The sequence below is a fragment of the Ylistrum balloti genome, unplaced genomic scaffold (assembly GCF_031769215.1).
Source record: "Ylistrum balloti isolate Yb309-2 unplaced genomic scaffold, AGI_CSIRO_Ybal_v1 Utg370042, whole genome shotgun sequence".
Taxonomy (NCBI): domain Eukaryota; kingdom Metazoa; phylum Mollusca; class Bivalvia; order Pectinida; family Pectinidae; genus Ylistrum; species Ylistrum balloti.
Window position 1 is genome coordinate 557309 of NW_026782099.1, and position 20943 is coordinate 578251.

A 20943-nucleotide genomic window follows, 5' to 3' on the forward strand; every position below is an offset into this window, starting at 1 on the left:
CTGTCGATGTTTATCTCTTCACATTTAATAGTCGTAATTTGATTATTAATCTCGGAGTGCTGCGTGAGCAATATTGCACAAAGTGATCTACATATTGTCTGTTAATCAGAAATAGTTTGGTGTTCAAGCCGAAGGATTTACGAATATAACATCACTACTTCCATCAACGGATTATTAAACTTGTTAAAATTTATATGTAAGACTTTGGCAGCAGATCCCATAATGCAGTACATATGATGCACTTGTAAAATAAATTGCGAGCGGCAAGGTTTGTGTTTAAACAGAAAATGTAACATATACACATCCGCACTCTCACTTTGAATAGAACTCAGATAAATACACCATCAGCTATATCAAAACTTAACATCTCTATCGTAAAAATATTTGAACTTCTTGTAGATCAATCGATAAAACAGGGCTACAATGAAGGATTATTTACACAGAGGCCTTGGAATAAACAAGAAAACTATAGGTTTCGAAAGGGATCGGGGCTTTTTGCTTCATCAGCAATGAACAATTGATATATCTACAATGAGACATTGGAATAAACAAGAAAACTATAGGTTTCGCTTTTTGCTTCATCAGCAATGAACAATTGATATATCTACAATGAGACATTGGAATAAACAAGAAAACTATAGGTTTCGAAAGGGATCGGGGCTTTTTGCTTCATCAGCAATGAACAATTGATATATCTACAATGAGACATTGGAATAAACAAGAAAACTATAGTCATCAGCAATGAACAATTGATATATCTACACATTGGAATAAACAAGAAAACTATAGGTTTCGGAATCGGGGCTTTTTGCTTCATCAGCAATGAACAATTGATATATCTACAATGAGGAATAAACATTGGAATAAACAATGAACAAAAACTATAGGTTTCGGAAGGTTTCAGGGGCTTTTTGCTTCATCAGCAATGAACAATTGATATATCAATATGAACAATTGATATATTTACAATGAGATGAACAATGAATGAACAATTGATATATTTACAATGAGACAATGAAAAACAAAACTATGAGTTTCGGAAGGTTTCAGAGTTTTTTCTCCATCAATATGAACAATTGACATATTTACAATGAGACAATAAAAAACAAAACTAAAAGTTTCGGAAGGTTTCAGAGTTTTCTTGCTTCGTTGCTTCGTCAATATGAAGGATTGGAATATTTACACGGAGACATTGGAATAAAAAGACTGTTGAGGAAGGTTCAGGACATTTTATAAAATTTTATCTATCCTAGGTAGGTCACATTTTCAAAAGGACAGTCGGCTTCTTAAATACAAATAACGAAACAACAGGATATACTCACGGGCTTCAAACGAAGTTGGACGTGTTCGTTAGTGTTCTGGATGTTTTTGAAAACGTCACGTAACCCGATTTGACTGGGTAATTTTAGGGATCTTCGTGTAAATCTTTTTAGGTCATATTTTGTGAATTTTTTTACTAGAACTAATGTCGGTATCTTATCTCCTGTTGTTGAAGAGAGAGCCTCCAAACACGAGAATAACGGCGTTCATTTCGTTTTGAGTGGGGAAAGGTAGCGTATAGCATTGAAAAATTAAATGTTCTTAAAGTAGAGATATTCTCATTGGGAAATGTTCAATATCGATTAATTTCATATTTATAATATATTGCATGATTATGAAATTGTAATACTAGGGATAGAGCTAAGACAGGAATACATTGAAATTAAGCTTGGATTAAAGTGTGGTTGAACAACATGCAGAGAATGCATGGGTTCTTGTTAGGTTCAATACTTTGATACACGCTTTGAATATGTCTGTACGTAAAGCTTTCCGATTCCAACAGATTATTGGCATGTCCACTGCAGATACGTGATGTAAGGAATCAATGGTACTATAGAAGATTGTAACAACCGTCGACATCGATCTTTACTCAATGCTCTCTCTCTCTCTCTGATTTGAATATCCTGTTATCATCTCCGCTTTTCCACACACCGATATTTACATGTCGTAACAGTTGCTGTGTGCTGACTGACACAACGTAATGATATTTCAGAAAGATAACGGTTTTCTAATGCTATAGAAGTCGGCTATTGGCGATATTTTCTTGATTTGGAGGACGACGTTACAGTTTGACGTATTTACACACAGAAATGTGAATATTTCGATACACACAGAAATATAGATATTTCGATACAAGAAAGTAATTTAGGAAGGCGTCACTGACCAGTACTCATTCATTAATCTATGATTATGTTTTTATCTTTGTCGGCCATTCTGACTAGCCACGTCTGCGACAATGACATAAAATCACGGCTCCGTACAGGAACAGACGACAGAGATGATAGACGGAGTATTGTTGTTTCATTAGTATGGTCCTTGTATCGATCAGACATATTATCTTGTCACGTTGTAAACCAGCGTTGTCCGATATTGATATATCTGCCTCGTGTGACTATTGTGTTGTATACCTAATATACTCAAAGTATAGACAATTTCTGGATCACAGGTACTTTGGACATATCGTGTTTTCATTAGATATGGTACAGCAAAGGAAAATAAACCTTTAAATAACATGAAGATGTTTAATTTCAAACCTAGAAGATGAATCTATTTTCTTTAATGTTTGTGTAGTCTATGTTGCTTTCTGATGGAATGTACCTCAACTTTCCTCTGTACAAGATGGACCCTTTTTGGACTACGTTCTAAACTATCACAAATTCCAGATATTCAATTTTCCTCAGTTATAATGAGAGTATACATGCCCGAGTCTGTGCTATTTTGATCTGTGTTTCTGTAGTCATACACAGACACCTCTCTATCAGAGTCTGTGGTGTATGTAACAATTGTTGTCACAGATTTAACATGGCACATACTTATATTCTTATTGTACAAAGATTAATAAAAATTGCTACATAAAAACACAGACAAATTAGCTCAGATAGACTCTCCAAATCTGTAAACCATTGTCTGCCGACTTTCCAATCACTCCATCATTAAACCAACTAAAAACGACATCACGCTGTGAGAATTTACAATTTATTAGTGGGTTGAATATTGCACATTTGAGTAGGAATGCGTCGATAGCTGCACATTACCAATCACACCATTATCATCAACAAAGCAATACAGAGTTCTATCACACTATACACTCAAGTACAAGCAGATGTAATTCTTATTGTACAAGTCCAGTACAATATATACTGTTACAAGTTCCTAGTATTTATAACAAGTCTGTAATATAATGACACAATATGTTATTTCTTTTCAAAACATGACTTCATCAACATTTTATCAAAAGAATGTTTATAAAACATGTGTTTCTACTACTGCTTCCTTGGACACACAAACACAAAACTATACCATCTTATTTCCCTCTCTTTTAAAAATAAAAGTTAAAAAAAAGTAACCTACAGCTCCAGTAGTGATATGGTACTCCTAAAGATAAATAGCTTGATAACTTGGAAATCTGCCCTTGCAACTAGTGACAAATTTTATCCTAATATTACTGACATGCCTTGGAAAAGTATTGAAAACAGTGACCTAAGTTTGCCTACCTAGCACAATACCATCCAAATCATGTGTATCAAATATTTCAATTTTGGACTTCTGAGGAGTTGACCTTAAGTAAAGTCTTCAATTCAGTTTGTTGATTTTGGCTTGTAAAAACATATTGTTCAAAACTCTTTAAGAAGAGTTAAAGAAATACTGACAATTTAAATCTACATCATCAATATAGACAATTTAAATCTACATCATCAATATAGACAATTTAAATCTACATCATCAATACTGACAATTTAAATCTACATCATCAATACTGACAATTTAAATCTACATCATCAATACTGACAATTTAAATCTACATCATCAATATAGACAATTTAAATCTACATCATCAATACTGACAATTTAAATCTACATCATCAATATAGACAATTTAAATCTACATCATCAATATAGACAATTTAAATCTACATCATCAATACTGACAATTTAAATCTACATCATCAATACTGACAATTTAAATCTACATCATCAATACTGACAATTCAAATCTACATCATCAATATAGACAATTCAAATCTACATCATCAATATAGACAATTCAAATCTACATCATCAATACTGACAATTCAAATCTACATCATCAATATAGACAATTTAAATCTACATCATCAATATAGACAATTTAAATCTACATCATCAATATAGACAATTTAAATCTACATCATCATCAATATAGACAATTTAAATCTACATCATCAATATAGACAATTTAAATCTACATCATCAATACTGACAATTTAAATCTACATCATCAATACTGACAATTCAAATCTACATCATCAATATAGACAATTTAAATCTACATCATCAATATAGATAATTTAAATCTACATCATCAATACTGACAATTTAAATCTACATCATCAATATAGACAATTTAAATCTACATCATCAATACAGACAATTTAAATCTACATCATCATCAATATAGACAATTTAAATCTACATCATCAATACAGACAATTTAAATCTACATCATCATCAATATAGACAATTTAAATCTACATCATCAATATAGACAATTTAATCTACATCATCAATACTGACAATTTAAATCTACATCATCAATACTGACAATTTAAATCTACATCATCAATATTGACAATTTAACACATAATATCAATGTCAAACAGTCAACTGGTATACCACATTCTCAAAGATGAATAGAAGTAAGTCTGGGTAATCAGATTGAAATGTTTGGCCACATCTGTGAAGCTGATGCTCATAAAGGGCAAAGGGATGTAACCCCTGCATAGCACATGCCTAATCAGACAGAACAGTATATCTATGATACTCCAGGGGTTACAATCACTTTTTGTTTTCTGCAACTCTAATACATGTCATGGCAAACTTGAAAGCACAAGCCTTCGCTTGGATACAGGGAAAAAAATTACAAACCATAGGCCAATATGCTCCTTCTGAAGATGACAAAGCAGCGACACCAAACTTCAAAGCCATTACAATATACCTTTATGTGACCTTGAGATTCGTGTGATGTACATCAAAGGATCAAACTAGTCTTTATTGTCCTGTCCACAAGGTGTTGCACATGGAACCTTGAATTTTGCCATAACATGTTCCAGGGGTGCAGAGAGTGGAAGTGATTGTTACTCCTGGAGTATCAGGGATGGTTCCAGGGGTGCAGAGAGTAAAAGTGATTGTAACCACTGGAGTATCGGAAATGGTTCCAGGGGTGCAGAGAGTAAAAGTGATTGTAACCCCTGAAGTATCAGGAATGGTTCCAGGGGTGCAGAGAGTAAAAGTGATTGTAACCCCTGGAGTATCAGGGATGGTCCCAGGGGTGCAGAGAGTAAAAGTGATTGTAACCACTGGAGTATCGGAAATGGTTCCAGGGGTGCAGAGAGTAAAAGTGATTGTAACCCCTGAAGTATCAGGAATGGTTCCAGGGGTGCAGAGAGTAAAAGTGATTGTAACCCCTGGAGTATCAGGGATGGTCCCAGGGGTGCAGAGAGTAAGTGATTGTAACCCCTGGAGTATCAGGGATGGTTCTAGGGGTGCAGAGAGTAAGTGATTGTAACCCCTGGAGTATCAGGGATGAAATTGGTACTGAGACATCACCAGGCTGATCCAGCAGCATTTGACAATATTAAATTTACACATACTATGACTATGATATATGACACTGAGAGAATTTGCTATACAGACAGTACTTGATGTATACATGTACACTACTGCAAAACATATCATAAAAACACATCATAGCAATGTTATTAAAAAAAACCCACACAATAAAATTCTACATCCAGTAATTATGCTATGAAATAAATAATCTTTCAATAAATGTGGTATTTGGGTGAAAAAAAAGACAAAATACATCAGGTAACAATCTATATTCCAAATAACAACACTAGGTTTTTTTTCTCATACAAAACAAAATATAAGGAACAATATATCTGGTTTAACATACTATTAACATATAGTGCATTATCACTTTTAGGCAAATTAGCACAATGACAAATTCACACACCTGCTTTAATTATTCTATGAGCGACGAAAAAGGAAAATGCAATTAGCGCAATCACATCGTAGCACAATACTTCAAGCACAAGAAGCGCTAAAATCTAATTACTGCTAAGTATGTGTACATTACAGAATAACTGATATAATAACACTGACACAGAGACAAACATACCATCAAAACATTAAAAAGGGAGAGAGTGGGTGATACAGCTCTCAGCAAACATCAGACAGTCACAGTGACAAGTCTACAGGTATTTGTTGTGGGGGAGTGCCTCAGCAGGAGAGGACCACCTACGTAGCCCCACCAAAACAACAGCTGGAAACTTGGGGGAATATTTTAAGACTCTTTCGAATATTAAGATAAAGGATAGGAATATTCCATTCTCATAATCACAAAATGGGGTCAAACACAACACTTCAGGGTTTACTCCATGTGTGACAATGAATGTGAAATATTCAAATCCCTCATGCCCCAAATATAGTTTAAAACACAAAAGTAATTTTCCAATTGACCAAAAAGCCACTGTATTACTGATTTTGTGCTGCTACATCAATGTTGTTACATTGTGATAACACAGATTTGCTGGATCATCATATGCAAGACAGATTCAGAAGTGTTGTTACATAACCTCCATTGTCAGTCAGCCATTTCAGTGCAGGTTGTATCCATACAAGCACATAATACTCAAATTCATTTCAAAATGTTGGCAAGCTTTGCAGATTTAAAATCAGTTCGTAACTGGATACAGGACAATAACACAGTTTTGTCTATGCCAGCCTGTATAATGAACAAAACAAGAAATGAGAGATCAGATGATTATTTAAAATGTTATAAAAAAGTCATACCCAACAACAGTTGTAATAAGTGGCAATAAAAAGAATGAAAATAAATACAAATACATGTGTTTTCAGTCACGCTTGATTTGTTTGCCTGAAACTTCATTCAGAAAAAAATTCCCTTGATTTTCTGGAAATATCAAAAACACATTCCCATATCATGATGAAAATATTTGGTTATATGAGGTGTTTGAACATCTGAGCGAAAAACTAAATTTGCGTAATATCACAAAACACATTGTACTCACCAGCTGTTCACCACTGCAGACCTGTTTGAGGTTCTCTGGGACCACTACTAATAAGTTACACAGTGCGTGAAGTTTCTCAAACAGCTCCGTGACCAGGGGAATCTTAAAGTCCTTCACACATTTACGATACTCATTCACATCACAAATCACCAACATGGCACCTGTCGGTCAAACTCAACATGTTAAAAACTAGCAAATCAAAATAATGGACAGAGCTTAAGACTTGGGAAATAGTGTGTTACTTTAGAGAAATTTAAGGAAATTCACAAACAAAATGATGAAGAGGAAAGGTTCACCTACCAAGGGAGTTGTACACGAATCCCTGGAGATGGTCAAAGATGACTCTGTGAAGTCTTATCCCAAGGTCAGTAAACACAGCGTCAACATTCTTTCCATCCAAACTACCATGTATAGAGCCTGATATTGTCCGCATGAAGTTCGAAACCTTTAGACAAGCCTGAAGCAGGAGATAACAATATCATAACACTTATTATCAAAATAAAATGTATATCTGTGGGATCTTTGTGGCCACCATTTGTAAACAATGATTCAATCAGGGACAATTGATAATTTACCAGGCCTCAAGAAGGAGTTACTATCAGAAGACTTATTTAGGAGTTGTTGTGCTGGATAAGTTTTAGTCTCGTCTGTACATTGTACATACACTACATGTACTGAATTTACTTGTCCTTCCCATACAGACAACATCTGGAACCAGCAGTAACTTTTGGTGTCTTTATCCACATGATTACCATCTCATGTAAACACATCATACCCATCAAATGTATAACAGAATATTCTGATATTGACAAGGGGATCATAGACACGTAAATAGTGTCCCACTCTGTGAATGAACAAATTTTATATGTGATATCATTCAATCTTACACTGAAATGTGACATTATAAAGACACTCACTGGTGACAAAATCAGTATAAAGACACTCACTGATGACAGAATCAGTATAAAGACATTCACTGGAGACAAAATCAGTATAAAGACACTCACTGGAGACAAAATCAGTATAAAGACATTCACTGGAGACAAAATCAGTATAAACACACTCACTGGAGACAAAATCAGTATAAAGACACTCACTGGAGACAATATCAGTATAAAGACACTCACTGGAGACAAAATCAGTATAAAGACACTCACTGGAGACAAAATCAGTATAAACACATTCACTGGAGACAAAATCAGTATAAACACACTCACTGGAGACAAAATCAGTATAAACACACTCATTGGTTACAAAATCAGTATAAAGACACTCACTGGAGACAATACAGTATAAACACACTCACTGGTGACAAAATCAGTATAAAGACATTCACTGGTGACGAAATCAGTATAAACACACTCCCTGGAGACAAAATCAGTATAAAGACACTCACTGGAGACAAAATCAGTATAAAGACACTCACCGGAGACAAAATCAGTATAAACACACTCCCTGGAGACAATATCAGTATAAATACTCTCACTGGTGGCATAATAAAGACACTTACTGTTGACAGTATAAAGACATTCACCGGTGACAGTAAAAAGACATGCTCCAATGGCACTATAAAGACACTCACCAGTGCAAAATCAGTATAAAGACACTCACTGGTGACAGTATAAAGATATTCACCAATGGCATTATAAAGACACTCACCGGTGACAAAATCAGTATAAAGACACTCACTTGTGACTGGTGACCGTATAAAGACACGGATCAGTGACAGTATAAAGACACTCATTGGTTACAAAATCAGTATAAACACACTCACTGGAGACAATACAGTATAAACACACTCACTGGTGACAAAATCAGTATAAACACACTCTTTGGTTACAATATCAGTATAAACACACTCACTGGAGACAAAATCAGTATAAACACACTCACTGGCAACAAAATCAGTATAAACACACTCATTGGTTACAAAATCAGTATAAAGACACTCACTGGTGACAAAATCAGTATAAAGACACTCACTGGAGACAAAATCAGTATAAAGACATTCACTGGTGACAAAATCAGTATAAACACACTCCCTGGAGACAAAATCAGTATAAACACACTCCTTGGAGACAAAATCAGTATAAACACACTCCTTGGAGACAAAATCAGTATAAAGACACTCACCGGAGACAAAATCAGTATAAAGACACTCACTGAAGACAAAATCAGTATAAAGACACTCACCGGAGACAAAATCAGTATAAACACACTCCTTGGAGACAAAATCAGTATAAAGACACTCACCGGAGACAAAATCAGTATAAAGACACTCACTGAAGACAAAATCAGTATAAAGACACTCACTGGTTACAAAATCAGTATACAGACACTCACTGGTGGCATAATAAAGACACTCACTGGTGGCATAATAAAGACACTTACTGTTGACAGTATAAAGACATTCATCGGTGACAGTAAAAAGACATTCACCAATGGCACTATAAAGACACTCACCAGTGCAAAATCAGTATAAAGACACTCACTGATGACAGTATAAAGATATTCACCAATGGCATTATAAAGACACTCACTGGTGACAAAATCAGTATAAAGACACTCACTGGTGACTGGTGACCGTATAAAGACACGGATCAGTGACAGTATAAAGACACTCACTAGTGACAGTATAAAGACATTCGCTTGTAACAGTAAAACGACACTCACTGGTGCCATTGTAAAGACACTCACCGGTGACACCATCTGCATAGCGTCATCATCTTCTGGTTTAAAGTCTGACTTTTTTTGCTCAGCAGCTAGAATATTTCGTACCCAGCCAGCAATGGCAGCATTCGAACGGTCCAAACCAGTGTCTATTTTATTTTCCACCTGTTCTCTCAACTCCCTCTTCCGCTGTAAACATTGACTGTGTCTGGGGGAAGATCTGAAATACAGATATTGATTTCTATGACCCGGTAGCATTTATGACTAGAGGGATCATTACAATAACAGACAAAGTAACTTGTATGAGTAATATGATCACATGATCTTTACAATAAGAGAAACAGTAACTACATGATCAGAGATCTTTACAATAACAGGAACAATAACTACATGATCAGAGATCTTTACAATAACAGGAACAATAACTACATGATCAGAGATCTTTACAATAACAGGAACAGTAACTACATGATTAGAGATCTTTACAATAACAGGAACAGTAACTACATGATCAGAAATCTTTACAAGAACAATAACTACATGATTAGAGATCTTTACAATAACAGGAACAGTAACTACATGATCAGAAATCTTAATAATAACAGGAACAATAACTACATGATCAGAGATCTTTACAATAACAGGAACAATAACTACATGATTAGAGATCTTTACAATAACAGCAACAATAACTTCATGATCAGAGATCTTTACAATAACAGGAACAATAACTACATGATCAGAGATCTTTACAATAACAGGAACAGTAGCTACATGATCAGAGATCTTTACAATAACAGGAACAATAACTACATGATCAGAGATCTTTACAATAACAGGAACAATAACTACATGATCAGAAATCTTAATAATAACAGGAACAATAACTACATGATCAGATATCTTTACAAGAACAATAACTACATGATTAGAGATCTTTACAATAACAGGAACAGTGACTACATGATCAGAAATCTTAATAATAACAGTTACTACAACATACATGACTAGAGGAACCAAACTGTCCATGAATTGTTTCTCAAACAAGTGGAAAAGTGTGTTGGCCTGGCCTACCACATCAAAGAAGTAAACCTCGGGCTGAGACTTAGGGTCTGGCAGTGGAATGGCTGTAAACAGAAGACATTTCAAGGTTATGTCAGACACTAGTATTTGTAGTGCAAGTATTACAATGAATGTAATCCTATGCCTGGTTTGTTTATGAAGACAACAGCTTTGTCTACAATAATAGCAGATCCGCACACGTTGATACAGGCTAAAAAAAATAAATGTCAAGGCTTGTCAGAAAGTGAAAGAAGGTAGCAGGTCCATCCGTATTTCTCATCAAGGAACATCAAGTACAAATGATAAATGAAAATGATCCAAAGGCTAAATTGTATCAATTTTACCATACCAGTATCACCATCATAAAATCTGATAATGGGTGACTTATCCCAAATCAAAGAACCTCATGCATGATAAAATTTAAATCATTTGCCTATTTTTTTTCCAATTTCTGTAATTTTTTACTAGCTGTGTACATGTCATAATGATTTTGAATGAAAATAATTTCTTATGGAATCAGCCTTCAGACTCCATGAACCATGATACCAGTAAGTGGGTCCTGATCAAGCTGAGAATACCATGAATAGACCGGAATTATTCCTGACCGGTCTTATCTCTCTTATCTTATCAAAGTTATTTAATTTTATAAATTTACCTTTAAATAATTACAACAATTCATACCTTGAAGACCAAGTTCCACAGCATAGTCTATATGTTCAGTAACCAAGTACTGGACTAAGACCTCAAAGATCTGTACAGCATTCCCCGACATATCTGAACTACTGGATAACTAGTAAACAGAAAGTAGGATCAGTAGTTTAAACATCTCAACTAAATGATAAATGGTAAAATTGTATTCCACCATACACATATTTTATCTATACAGAGTAAGACTAGTTATCAGCATCCAATAGTTTATATATAAATATATACTAGAACTTATAAACTTTGCCAATATACTTTGTAATTTTTGTACTGATGTGTTGCAATTTTACTAACTTTGTTAGGAGCTAAGATGAATGACTTGAATAAATCAATGGCAGTATCTAAGTCAAACTGGGTCACTTGAAGCTGTAACTGACTTGGATCACATGACCAGAAATAATAAGCAATATTCTTCTTTATCATCAAGGAACACATGATCTGATTTTTTTCCGCTACCTTGGACAGGTAAAACCATACTTTTTAGTTTTGTAAGGTTTCCTTGTATCACCCCCATTCAGTTTGAGACAGGGGATACCATTGTCATATCTAATGTGATTTGAATTATGTGAATCAATGAGACACTTAAGAAGTCCAGCAGGATAAGAGAAAAACAATCTTTTAACCCTTTGTTGTTAAGATAGGGGATCTCAGCCACTAGTAAAAGATGATCAAATTACAAACATTCTGAAAGCCTCATGTTTTTCATCTTTCCCCTCGGGTTGATATTCTCTTATATCACCTTCGAAAAAGTTTCTATTAGTCTCACTGACAATAAAACCTCCTGCATAGTATACATGTATAGAGTGCATTCTCACCACTTGACAGCGTTTGAAGGCATTCTTAGCCTCCTGTAGTAGACTGATAGTCACTTCCTGTGATAAAAATGTCTCTCCTCCAAAGTTCTCTATGGCAGGCCCAATGTTGATGTTGGTTTTAGTCATGGTCCCAATCTTCGCCTGTAAATCTCGTCTCAGTTCTGTCAAGCTGGTCAATGGAAATAAAGCCTATTCAACTGTCCAACATATCTTAATTATATATCCTGCAACCCTTACACATAATTTCAGTAGGATCTTAAGTACAAAGTGAACTCTACCAGCAATGTTCCCATCACACATAAGACATATGTCTCTAATAAGACAGAAAGATCAAAAGGTCACTATGTTAACAGTAATGAACCCATAAGCATCAACAGGGTGGTCGGGTGGCGCAGCGGTAACCTACTCGCCTTTCACCTAGCCGACTGGAGTTTGATTCCCAGAGCGGATGTGAAAAGGTAAGAGGTCACCTGCCCGACTCTGGTTTCCTCCCACAATAAGACCCCTCGCACTCTTACATCCAGGCCAACAAGAATGATCAGAATAAGTTGACATAACTTATTTCGCAATTGTTGTAAAATAGATCAAGTTTATATATATATATCAACCTGATACATATTGGGATATAGTAATACAGAGGTACATTCTGTTCACACTACTTACTGTGTAGCATCACTTACCCGCCTGACTGAATCTGCTTCTTGGTGTGATCTTTACTATCATAATACCTCTGGAGATGTGCTGAGCAACGCTCCTTTAAGTATTTAGTTTCAAAACTGTAAAGAGCAAAAGGACTGTTGCATGATAACTGAATACAAAAAGAGAACTCCAGATTTAAGTGTTATAGCTGCTAAGTTTCACAGATTCTTACTTCTTTTCTATTCTTTTCACAACTCTGGTTTTTAATTATAGAAATTTGTAAATATTGTAAGATCAGTGATAACAATATTTAATTGTCAAAGTCAGCTCGTTTTTCTGATCAGTGTCATGATGGAAAGTGCACTACTAAGGACAAAGATGTGCATCTCTTAGAATAATGATAACAAATTTTTATTGAGAAAATGCAAGATGGTAACCTGTCAGCTATTTCGTTTTCTGATCACTCCAAAAACCAAAAAGGCAAAACCAAGGACCAAGAGAAACCTACATGTAGTCTGGGTACATATGAAAATTCAGACAGATCCATCAGGCATTTCTACAGAAATAGTGATAACAAACTTTCATTGTCAAAATCCATGACAGCTGCCTGTCTGTCATTTTGTTTTTCTGATCATTCCTAAAATCAAACAGGCACAACTAGGGACCATGGGGAATTGTTTACGGATGAATCTCAGACCTAGAAAAAATTGAACAGCCCACCATCTGATGATAGTGGGCTTATAAACTACAAATCAACTACAGTATATGTGTATGCTATGACAGGAACAAAAAGTATACAATGACATACTTGATATAAGCTTCTAGGTGTTTCTGGAATATACTCTTGGTTAGCTTTGTCAGGAACAGGCTGTCATTTCCCATCTTAAATACTGCTAAATCTTCTGATAACTTCACCGTTCTATCAAAAACAAAGAAAGAATATTTCTGATAACTTCACCGTTCTATCAAAAACAAAAAAGGATATTAACATTTGAATTGTAACTTGCAATGAATACATATAAAACCAAAAGATCAACAACCATACTTGATCATATCTGAAAACCTGAACCTTTTCTATACTGTAGTTATTGCTTCAATTTCTCTTGAAAATTCAATTGATAAAAATGATATCAACACATGGTACAGACGTTTTAAGATGTGATCTAAATAGGTCTTTTTAGTCAGAAACTGCAGAAATCTCAGTATACAATTTAATCAGGCTCTAGTCATATTGATTAAAGACAGTCTTTATAGAGGGCAAATATTGAAACTGCTTAAAGAGGCTCACCTTGTGTAAAGTTGGAATAATGTTATAAGATATTCCTCAGGATCATCTTTGGATTCAAGTTTGGAGGCAATATGTGTCTGTTAAACAATTAAAATAATGACTGAAACATACCCTGGAGTGCATCACATTCTCTAACAAGATATTATATTAGCTTACACCAGCATCAATTTCATACAGTTGTCATTTTATTGAGTCAATGCCAGCAAATTACGTTTTAAAGTGTTACTGAACTATAGTTTGGTGATGTGTATCAACTTGGCCTGTAGTTTTGTGTTTTGTATTTCCTAATTTATAGTTTGGTGTTGTGTAATGTCCTTACCTGTAGTTTTGTGTTGTAGATAGTCTGTACAAATTTTGCCATCACAGTATCAGGGCTACTGAACACACTGGTAACGAGGTCACTAGTCCTTGTACACAACGGTACCACATCATCAAACGGATCAGCCTTTTGGAATGCCCCCTGATCAACACAAGCAGGACTTTAAGTCACACCCACTTATCAGCAATATAGACTTCAATTTATTTTTAAAGAAGAAAAATAGTACACCCCAATTCATTATTTTTTTTATCAAAAGTCACTACCTTGTTAGAAATACAAAGCCCTTCCAGGCTTATCAAGTTTGTAAGCAAAACTGACCCCAGCTATATTTCTTTGCTTACATAATCTAAGAAATGCAAATTAAGTATTAGCTTTTATAAAAGATAATTGATAGGTCACCTGGTACTTACTTTCTGAGATTCCTCTATAAAGGCATCAATGCATTCACCATAACCCTGGAATCAACAAAATACACAATCAATACATTCACCATAACCCTGGAATCACCAAAATACACCATCAATACATTCACCATAACCCTGGAATCACCAAAATACACAATCAATGCATTCACCATAACCCTGGAATCATCAAAATACACAATCAATGCATTCACCATAACCCTGGAATCACCAAAATACACAATCAATATATTCACCATAACCCTGGAATCACCAAAATACACAATCAATACATTCACCATAACCCTGGAATCATCAAAATACACAATCAAAATACCCAGACTCTAGTTTTTTTTTATAGTTCAATATAAGTTGATTTGTACATAAAAGGAAAAGTTACTATATGATTAACAGAAGGTCAACTATTCTTGTACAGCTGGTCTTTTTACATCAATATTCAACCAGAACATCATTTTTACACTTTCTTGTGAAGTTCCATTCCATGTGCAATTATTTCAACCATGTATGAAGTAAGGTTATTTACTTAATCAAAATTAGAATAATTTTTGTCATGTATTTATGTTGCAGTGAAAAAATGTTGAAAAATAAAAATAAATTATACAAAAGTAAACCTAACCAAAATCAACAATACAATTCACTCTATCACAGTTTGTGTTTAAAGCATAACAGTATTTCACTTTTTCTTCACACATTACCTTGAATAGAGGAAAAACAGTTAAAATAATTGTTGATTTTCCTTACTTTAAAGTTCGACAAGACAAAGGCCACCCTCTTCATCTTCCGTCTGTCCTCATGGCGATGAGCGATCAAAAATTCTGCGATCAATTCTTTCTCAATATGGAGGTATCGATCTGAGATCAAATATAATGTACATAATGTGTCAGTAATTGAAATTCAAATATGATGTTATGAAGTGACTGTTTCTATTTCAGAATTCTTCAGGCTAACAACCTGGTTTATGATTCACTTAAAATTGTTTTATTCAATAAAAGTGTCTGAAAACAGGCAAGAAAATTGGCCATAAATAAAAGTCATATTTTCCTGTAGAAAAGCAGATTTAGAAAGTGAATAACTCAAAGTCAAAGTAAGCTGATCTAATACAGAGTTTTTTAAGCTAAAACATACCCCATATTTTCTTTCTGGCATTGTCAAATCTGCAAACAAGGAATATTTCAATCACATTAATGTAACATGAATAGCTTACATTACATCACACATCATACATAATGTCATTGCAATTAGGCAGCTGGAACTGTAATAACAAGAGTGTGTATATCAGGCATACATGTATATAACATTACAATTTTCTGCTGACAAGATACATTTAAATAAATAATAACAGTAACTGATATTTTTTACATCTTTTGAGTTTGAAAAGAAGTGAAAAGCTCTTCAGTATCTCGTTAATGTGAACAGAGGTGAAAAATTCTCCAGTATCTTGTTAATGTGAACAGTGGTGAAAAATTCTTCTGTATCTTGTTAATGTGAACAGAGGTGAAAAATTCTTCAGTATCTTGTTAATGTGAACAGTGGTGAAAAATTCTTCTGTATCTTGTTAATGTGAACAGTGGTGAAAAATTCTTCAGTATCTTGTTAATGTGAACAGTGGTGAAAAATTCTTCAGTATCTTTTTAATGTGAACAGTGGTGAAAAATTCTTCAGTATCTTTTTAATGTGAACAGAGGTGAAAAATTCTTAAGTATCTTGTTAATGTGAACAGAGGTGAAAAATTCTCCAGTATCTTGTTAATGTGAACAGTGGTGAAAAATTCTTCTGTATCTTGTTAATGTGAACATCGGTGAAAAATTCTTAAGTATCTTGTTAATGTGAACATTGGTGAAAAAATGTTCATTATGACCAGTTGATCGCGAATATAATTTTGATATAACTTAACAAAATTTTTTTTTAATCTTTGCTGGTATTCATCTGTTCATTTTTGGGAGATATTATGTTGAAACTACCTATCTTATAAATCGAACCGTAAATAATTCTGTTAGTTTATATGAAACTTGTGAAATTTGATACAAAGTTGTAAATACATGTAAAGCTGAAATTCTGATTAGAACTGCTCTGACTTTTTCCATGAGACATTGATTATGGACTCACTTTTCTCCAGCTGGAAGCTCCAAGGCTATCTGATATAACTTCTGGATTATTTCCGCAGCCAACTGAAGCTGTAGAATATAAGTTGAAAGAATCATGAGTAAAATACACCACATCACCAGTATATACAATTTCATGTCATAAATAATTACTTAGTACATGTTTACAACAAGGCAGAAAATCTGATGGCCACACTGGTCACATGGTTACCTGTTACTGTAATGTTATTCAGTTCAAAGATTATTAAGTGTAAAGGAAATAGTTCACATCTTATGATCAGAAACAAATTAAATTAAAAATAACATTACAAAGGGGCATAACCCTCTGAAAATATGAATGTATAAACTCCCCCACCCCACCCCTGAATGCACCATGTTTTTTCACATATGATAGTGTAAACTTCTAAACCCCATCACTGAATGCATCATGTGTTGCACATATGAAGGTATACATAAAGGTGATTACCTGAAAAGGATCAGTGAACACTGACGACTTTGGTTCATCATAGTTGAGAAACTCATTAAAGAAGTTCATAAGTCGTTGAGCATCAACAGCCCTGGCCCTTGGAGTGTTGACACCCTCCAGCTGATCCCCAAGGTGGACAACTTTAGTTGCTACCAAGTTGATTCTCTCATCTAGTTCTTGGAAGTGGGAATAGGATGCCTAGAAAACAAGTATTACATACATAACATCTTCATTTCCACCAGCTTGCAAATGCTGCAAGCATTCTGAACAATAAAACTGTCAGCATATTCAGTTGGAATCTTTTTTTCAATCAATACTATCTTCTTTTACTCTTTATAGTTACACATATTAATAAAAACATCCCTTCCATATTTGTTTCCCATGGAGTTGATATAAATAGCCAGATATCGTCCACTACTACTTATGATTTAGAGGCCTCACCTATCTGCAGCAAGCTAACCTTTTATATATTTTGTAATGCCTTATACTTTTTCTGATTACATAACATATCAACCTTATTGCGCTTCTGAAGATCTGCTACTCTTTGCCAGTGTCTTTTCTCTTCTTCTTTACAAGCATCTTCTAATTTTTCTACTTTTTTCTCCATCTGAGCATTTTTCTCCTTCAGGTCCTGAATCATCTTTTCAAAAGCCCCATGAAGTGACATTGGATCAAAGTCATCATGGTTACTTCTTCCCTTGGTTCCCATGGTACGCCATGCCAATCTTTCCACGAACTCATGGGCATTGAAAGGTTCCTGTATCAAAATTAAAATGAAGAATATTTATCATGAGTACCACTACCAGTAGTTATAATACTCCAGTATTTTATACACGTATATTATTAGGTACATCTGTGCTCAGACTTACTTAGTTATTAGCCCAGTGTCGATTTTACCAAAGATATAAAGCATCTCTTGTTAAAATATGGTGATTGTATCTGCATCATTACATTAAGTTTGAATTCAGGATGCATTAGATTACTAATTACTATGGAGCTGAGACTTACAGTTTGATCTTTACAGTAGTTGACTGGACTTAATTGCTTGAATATTGATTTAAGTCTATGGTGACCCTTACAATAGCTTCAAGGTATCTGTTTTGGAGTGATTGGTTTATAATGTCAACTAATGTTTATCTGTTATCCTTACTCAAATATAACAAGCCAGATGTAGGTTGATTTCCAAGTTATGGCAGGACAGTCAGTGACCCCGGTTGAACCTTAAACAAAGCCTTGTTTAGACTGTCTTGGGTTGGATTTTTATATATGCTATTGATATGAGTGCCCCTTTGAGGTGGGACGAAACAGTGAAATAGGGGGTTGTTTGGTATTCTATGGGAAGGATGATAATGAGCTCACAAAAAATATGACTATGTAGCATTTGCTGGCATTAAAATTCAACTAACTATAATAATTCCGATTCTCTCTTGTAATACATCAGCAAATAAGCGAAATTGAGACTTGACAGCTGTCGTATACAAGACAAGCTCGGGCTGATTATTACCGATACATTGGATAGGCACTTGCATATTTGTTACATGATTACGATTTATCGAGGTTCGTGTCAGCTATTAAGTATGGCGACTCAAGGTTGACCTTAATAACCAACGCAAGTGACTACATGCAAATGTTTGTAGTTCGGGGGACTCGACAGTAATATGCGTTACACTGTTACACCCCTTTACAAGCAACAAGTAGAAATTATCAACAATTAATCTACAATCTTCTACATACCTGTTCCAATTCCTCAAGCGACATATTAATGTTTCAAATGATATAATTCATCGAATTATGTTAATTTACACCACGAGGCAACATTTACTGTATTTCACATGTAATTGTCAAATTGCCGACCAACAAAATACTGCAGACAAGTGATAGGCGGCCATTTCCGCCTGAAGACTTCCACCTAAGGGAACTAACTCCTACTTTATTTCGCGGGAAATTTGAGGCGAATGATTTCCGGAAATGTTGTATCTGGGTTATCAGAACTGTGATGTTTAGCAAGCCAAGTTAAAAATTCTTCCGATGTATTGCATTGAAAATGTAAGAGATCTCTTCAAACCTAGCAGATGTATTATCATGTATCATTATTCTAAACAGACAAATACATTGAAATAAATATATCTTCAATTCTGATTGAGATATTTCTATTTTCTCAAAATATTCAAATTTAAAATTCTTTGAGTATCAAACAATTCAAGATATCTTCAAAACAACGATTGATTGCAAAATTTACTTTTTTTTTTTCTTTAAATGATGATATTCATAGATATCTTTAATTGAAACAGAGATCTATAGAGATTATAAGATGATATGATATATTCAAATGTAATGTATATAAATAAATGAAGAATTAGCAGTGAAATATCTATTAGTTAAATTAAATCTTTTTGTCTACTGAATTTATAGAGATATTTCATGTTGTTGTTTTGCTTTTTGTTTTGTTTTTGTTTTTGTTTATTTGTTTGTTTTCTTTATTTAATGCTCCACAAATGCGTGTCATATTTTAATAGATATATGAATATTATATATATATATATATACTTTGTTGCCGGAATACGATAGCATTTATAATTTTATTTAAGTTTGCCCGCGAGTTTTATAGGATTTTGCAACCATACGATTCATGTCTATTCTCTGTAGGAACCTGCTACTTCAGAAACATAGCACAGATTATTTTTACAGTTGGTAGTCTAAAGGCGAACTGTTCTATAAAAAGCAAGGCCCCGGTCCGAAACGTCTGATAATGATCTCGCGGTAAAATGATGTATTCATTAGATCATAGAGACAAGCCTAGGTAGATTATTGATATATCAAACCTTGCGTCATTTCCGGCCCTGAATTATCACCTAACTGCCTTGTTATTCTGTGAACATACACGTCATATATTTGCGTGTGACACGAGTGTAACATAACTTATTGTGATTGTAGATAGTGAAGTGATGGTACTTATACATAGATGACATTGTGACCGAAATGTCCATTTTCTACATATGCTTAGAATATGTTGTAAACCTGACCGTAAAGTCATTTCCATTTAATATGCGATTTATGAAACTCTTCGGGAATTAGTCATGTTAGTTCGCTAACCTTAACGAAAAATCCCTAGACTCGTTTCATAATCACATATCAAATGGAGATTAATGTAAGACCACGTTTATCAACATCGATCGTAATATACAAATAGACGACAGATAGCAGTCCACCTTAGTGTTTGGAGTTTGCTCTAAAAAAAACACAGCTACTTGGGTTTCAAAGGGAAAAGAAAACCAGCAGAGAACAATCAGTTTCCTGAGAAATACAAACTGCCTCGTCAAACATATTAGGTCATCGGTAGAAA

General features: G+C 34.4%; 1 protein-coding gene across 1 annotated transcript; it reads right to left on the reverse strand.

Moving 5' to 3' along the window:
• Nucleotides 1-4526: 4526 nt before the first annotated feature.
• On the reverse strand, nt 4527-19447 carry LOC132549062 (exocyst complex component 5-like). Its single transcript, XM_060212963.1, has 18 exons — nt 19335-19447; nt 18115-18357; nt 17601-17798; nt 17139-17206; nt 16158-16186; nt 15774-15883; nt 15021-15065; nt 14611-14751; nt 14292-14368; nt 13812-13922; nt 13045-13140; nt 12365-12533; nt 11526-11634; nt 10786-10909; nt 9810-10002; nt 7413-7569; nt 7113-7273; nt 4527-6805 (listed from the first exon to the last, which is right to left on the reverse strand). The coding sequence occupies exons 1-18, from the start codon at nt 19356-19358 to the stop codon at nt 6719-6721; spliced, it is 2142 nt and encodes a 713-aa protein (XP_060068946.1). The 5' UTR covers nt 19359-19447; the 3' UTR covers nt 4527-6718.
• Nucleotides 19448-20943: the final 1496 nt, after the last annotated feature.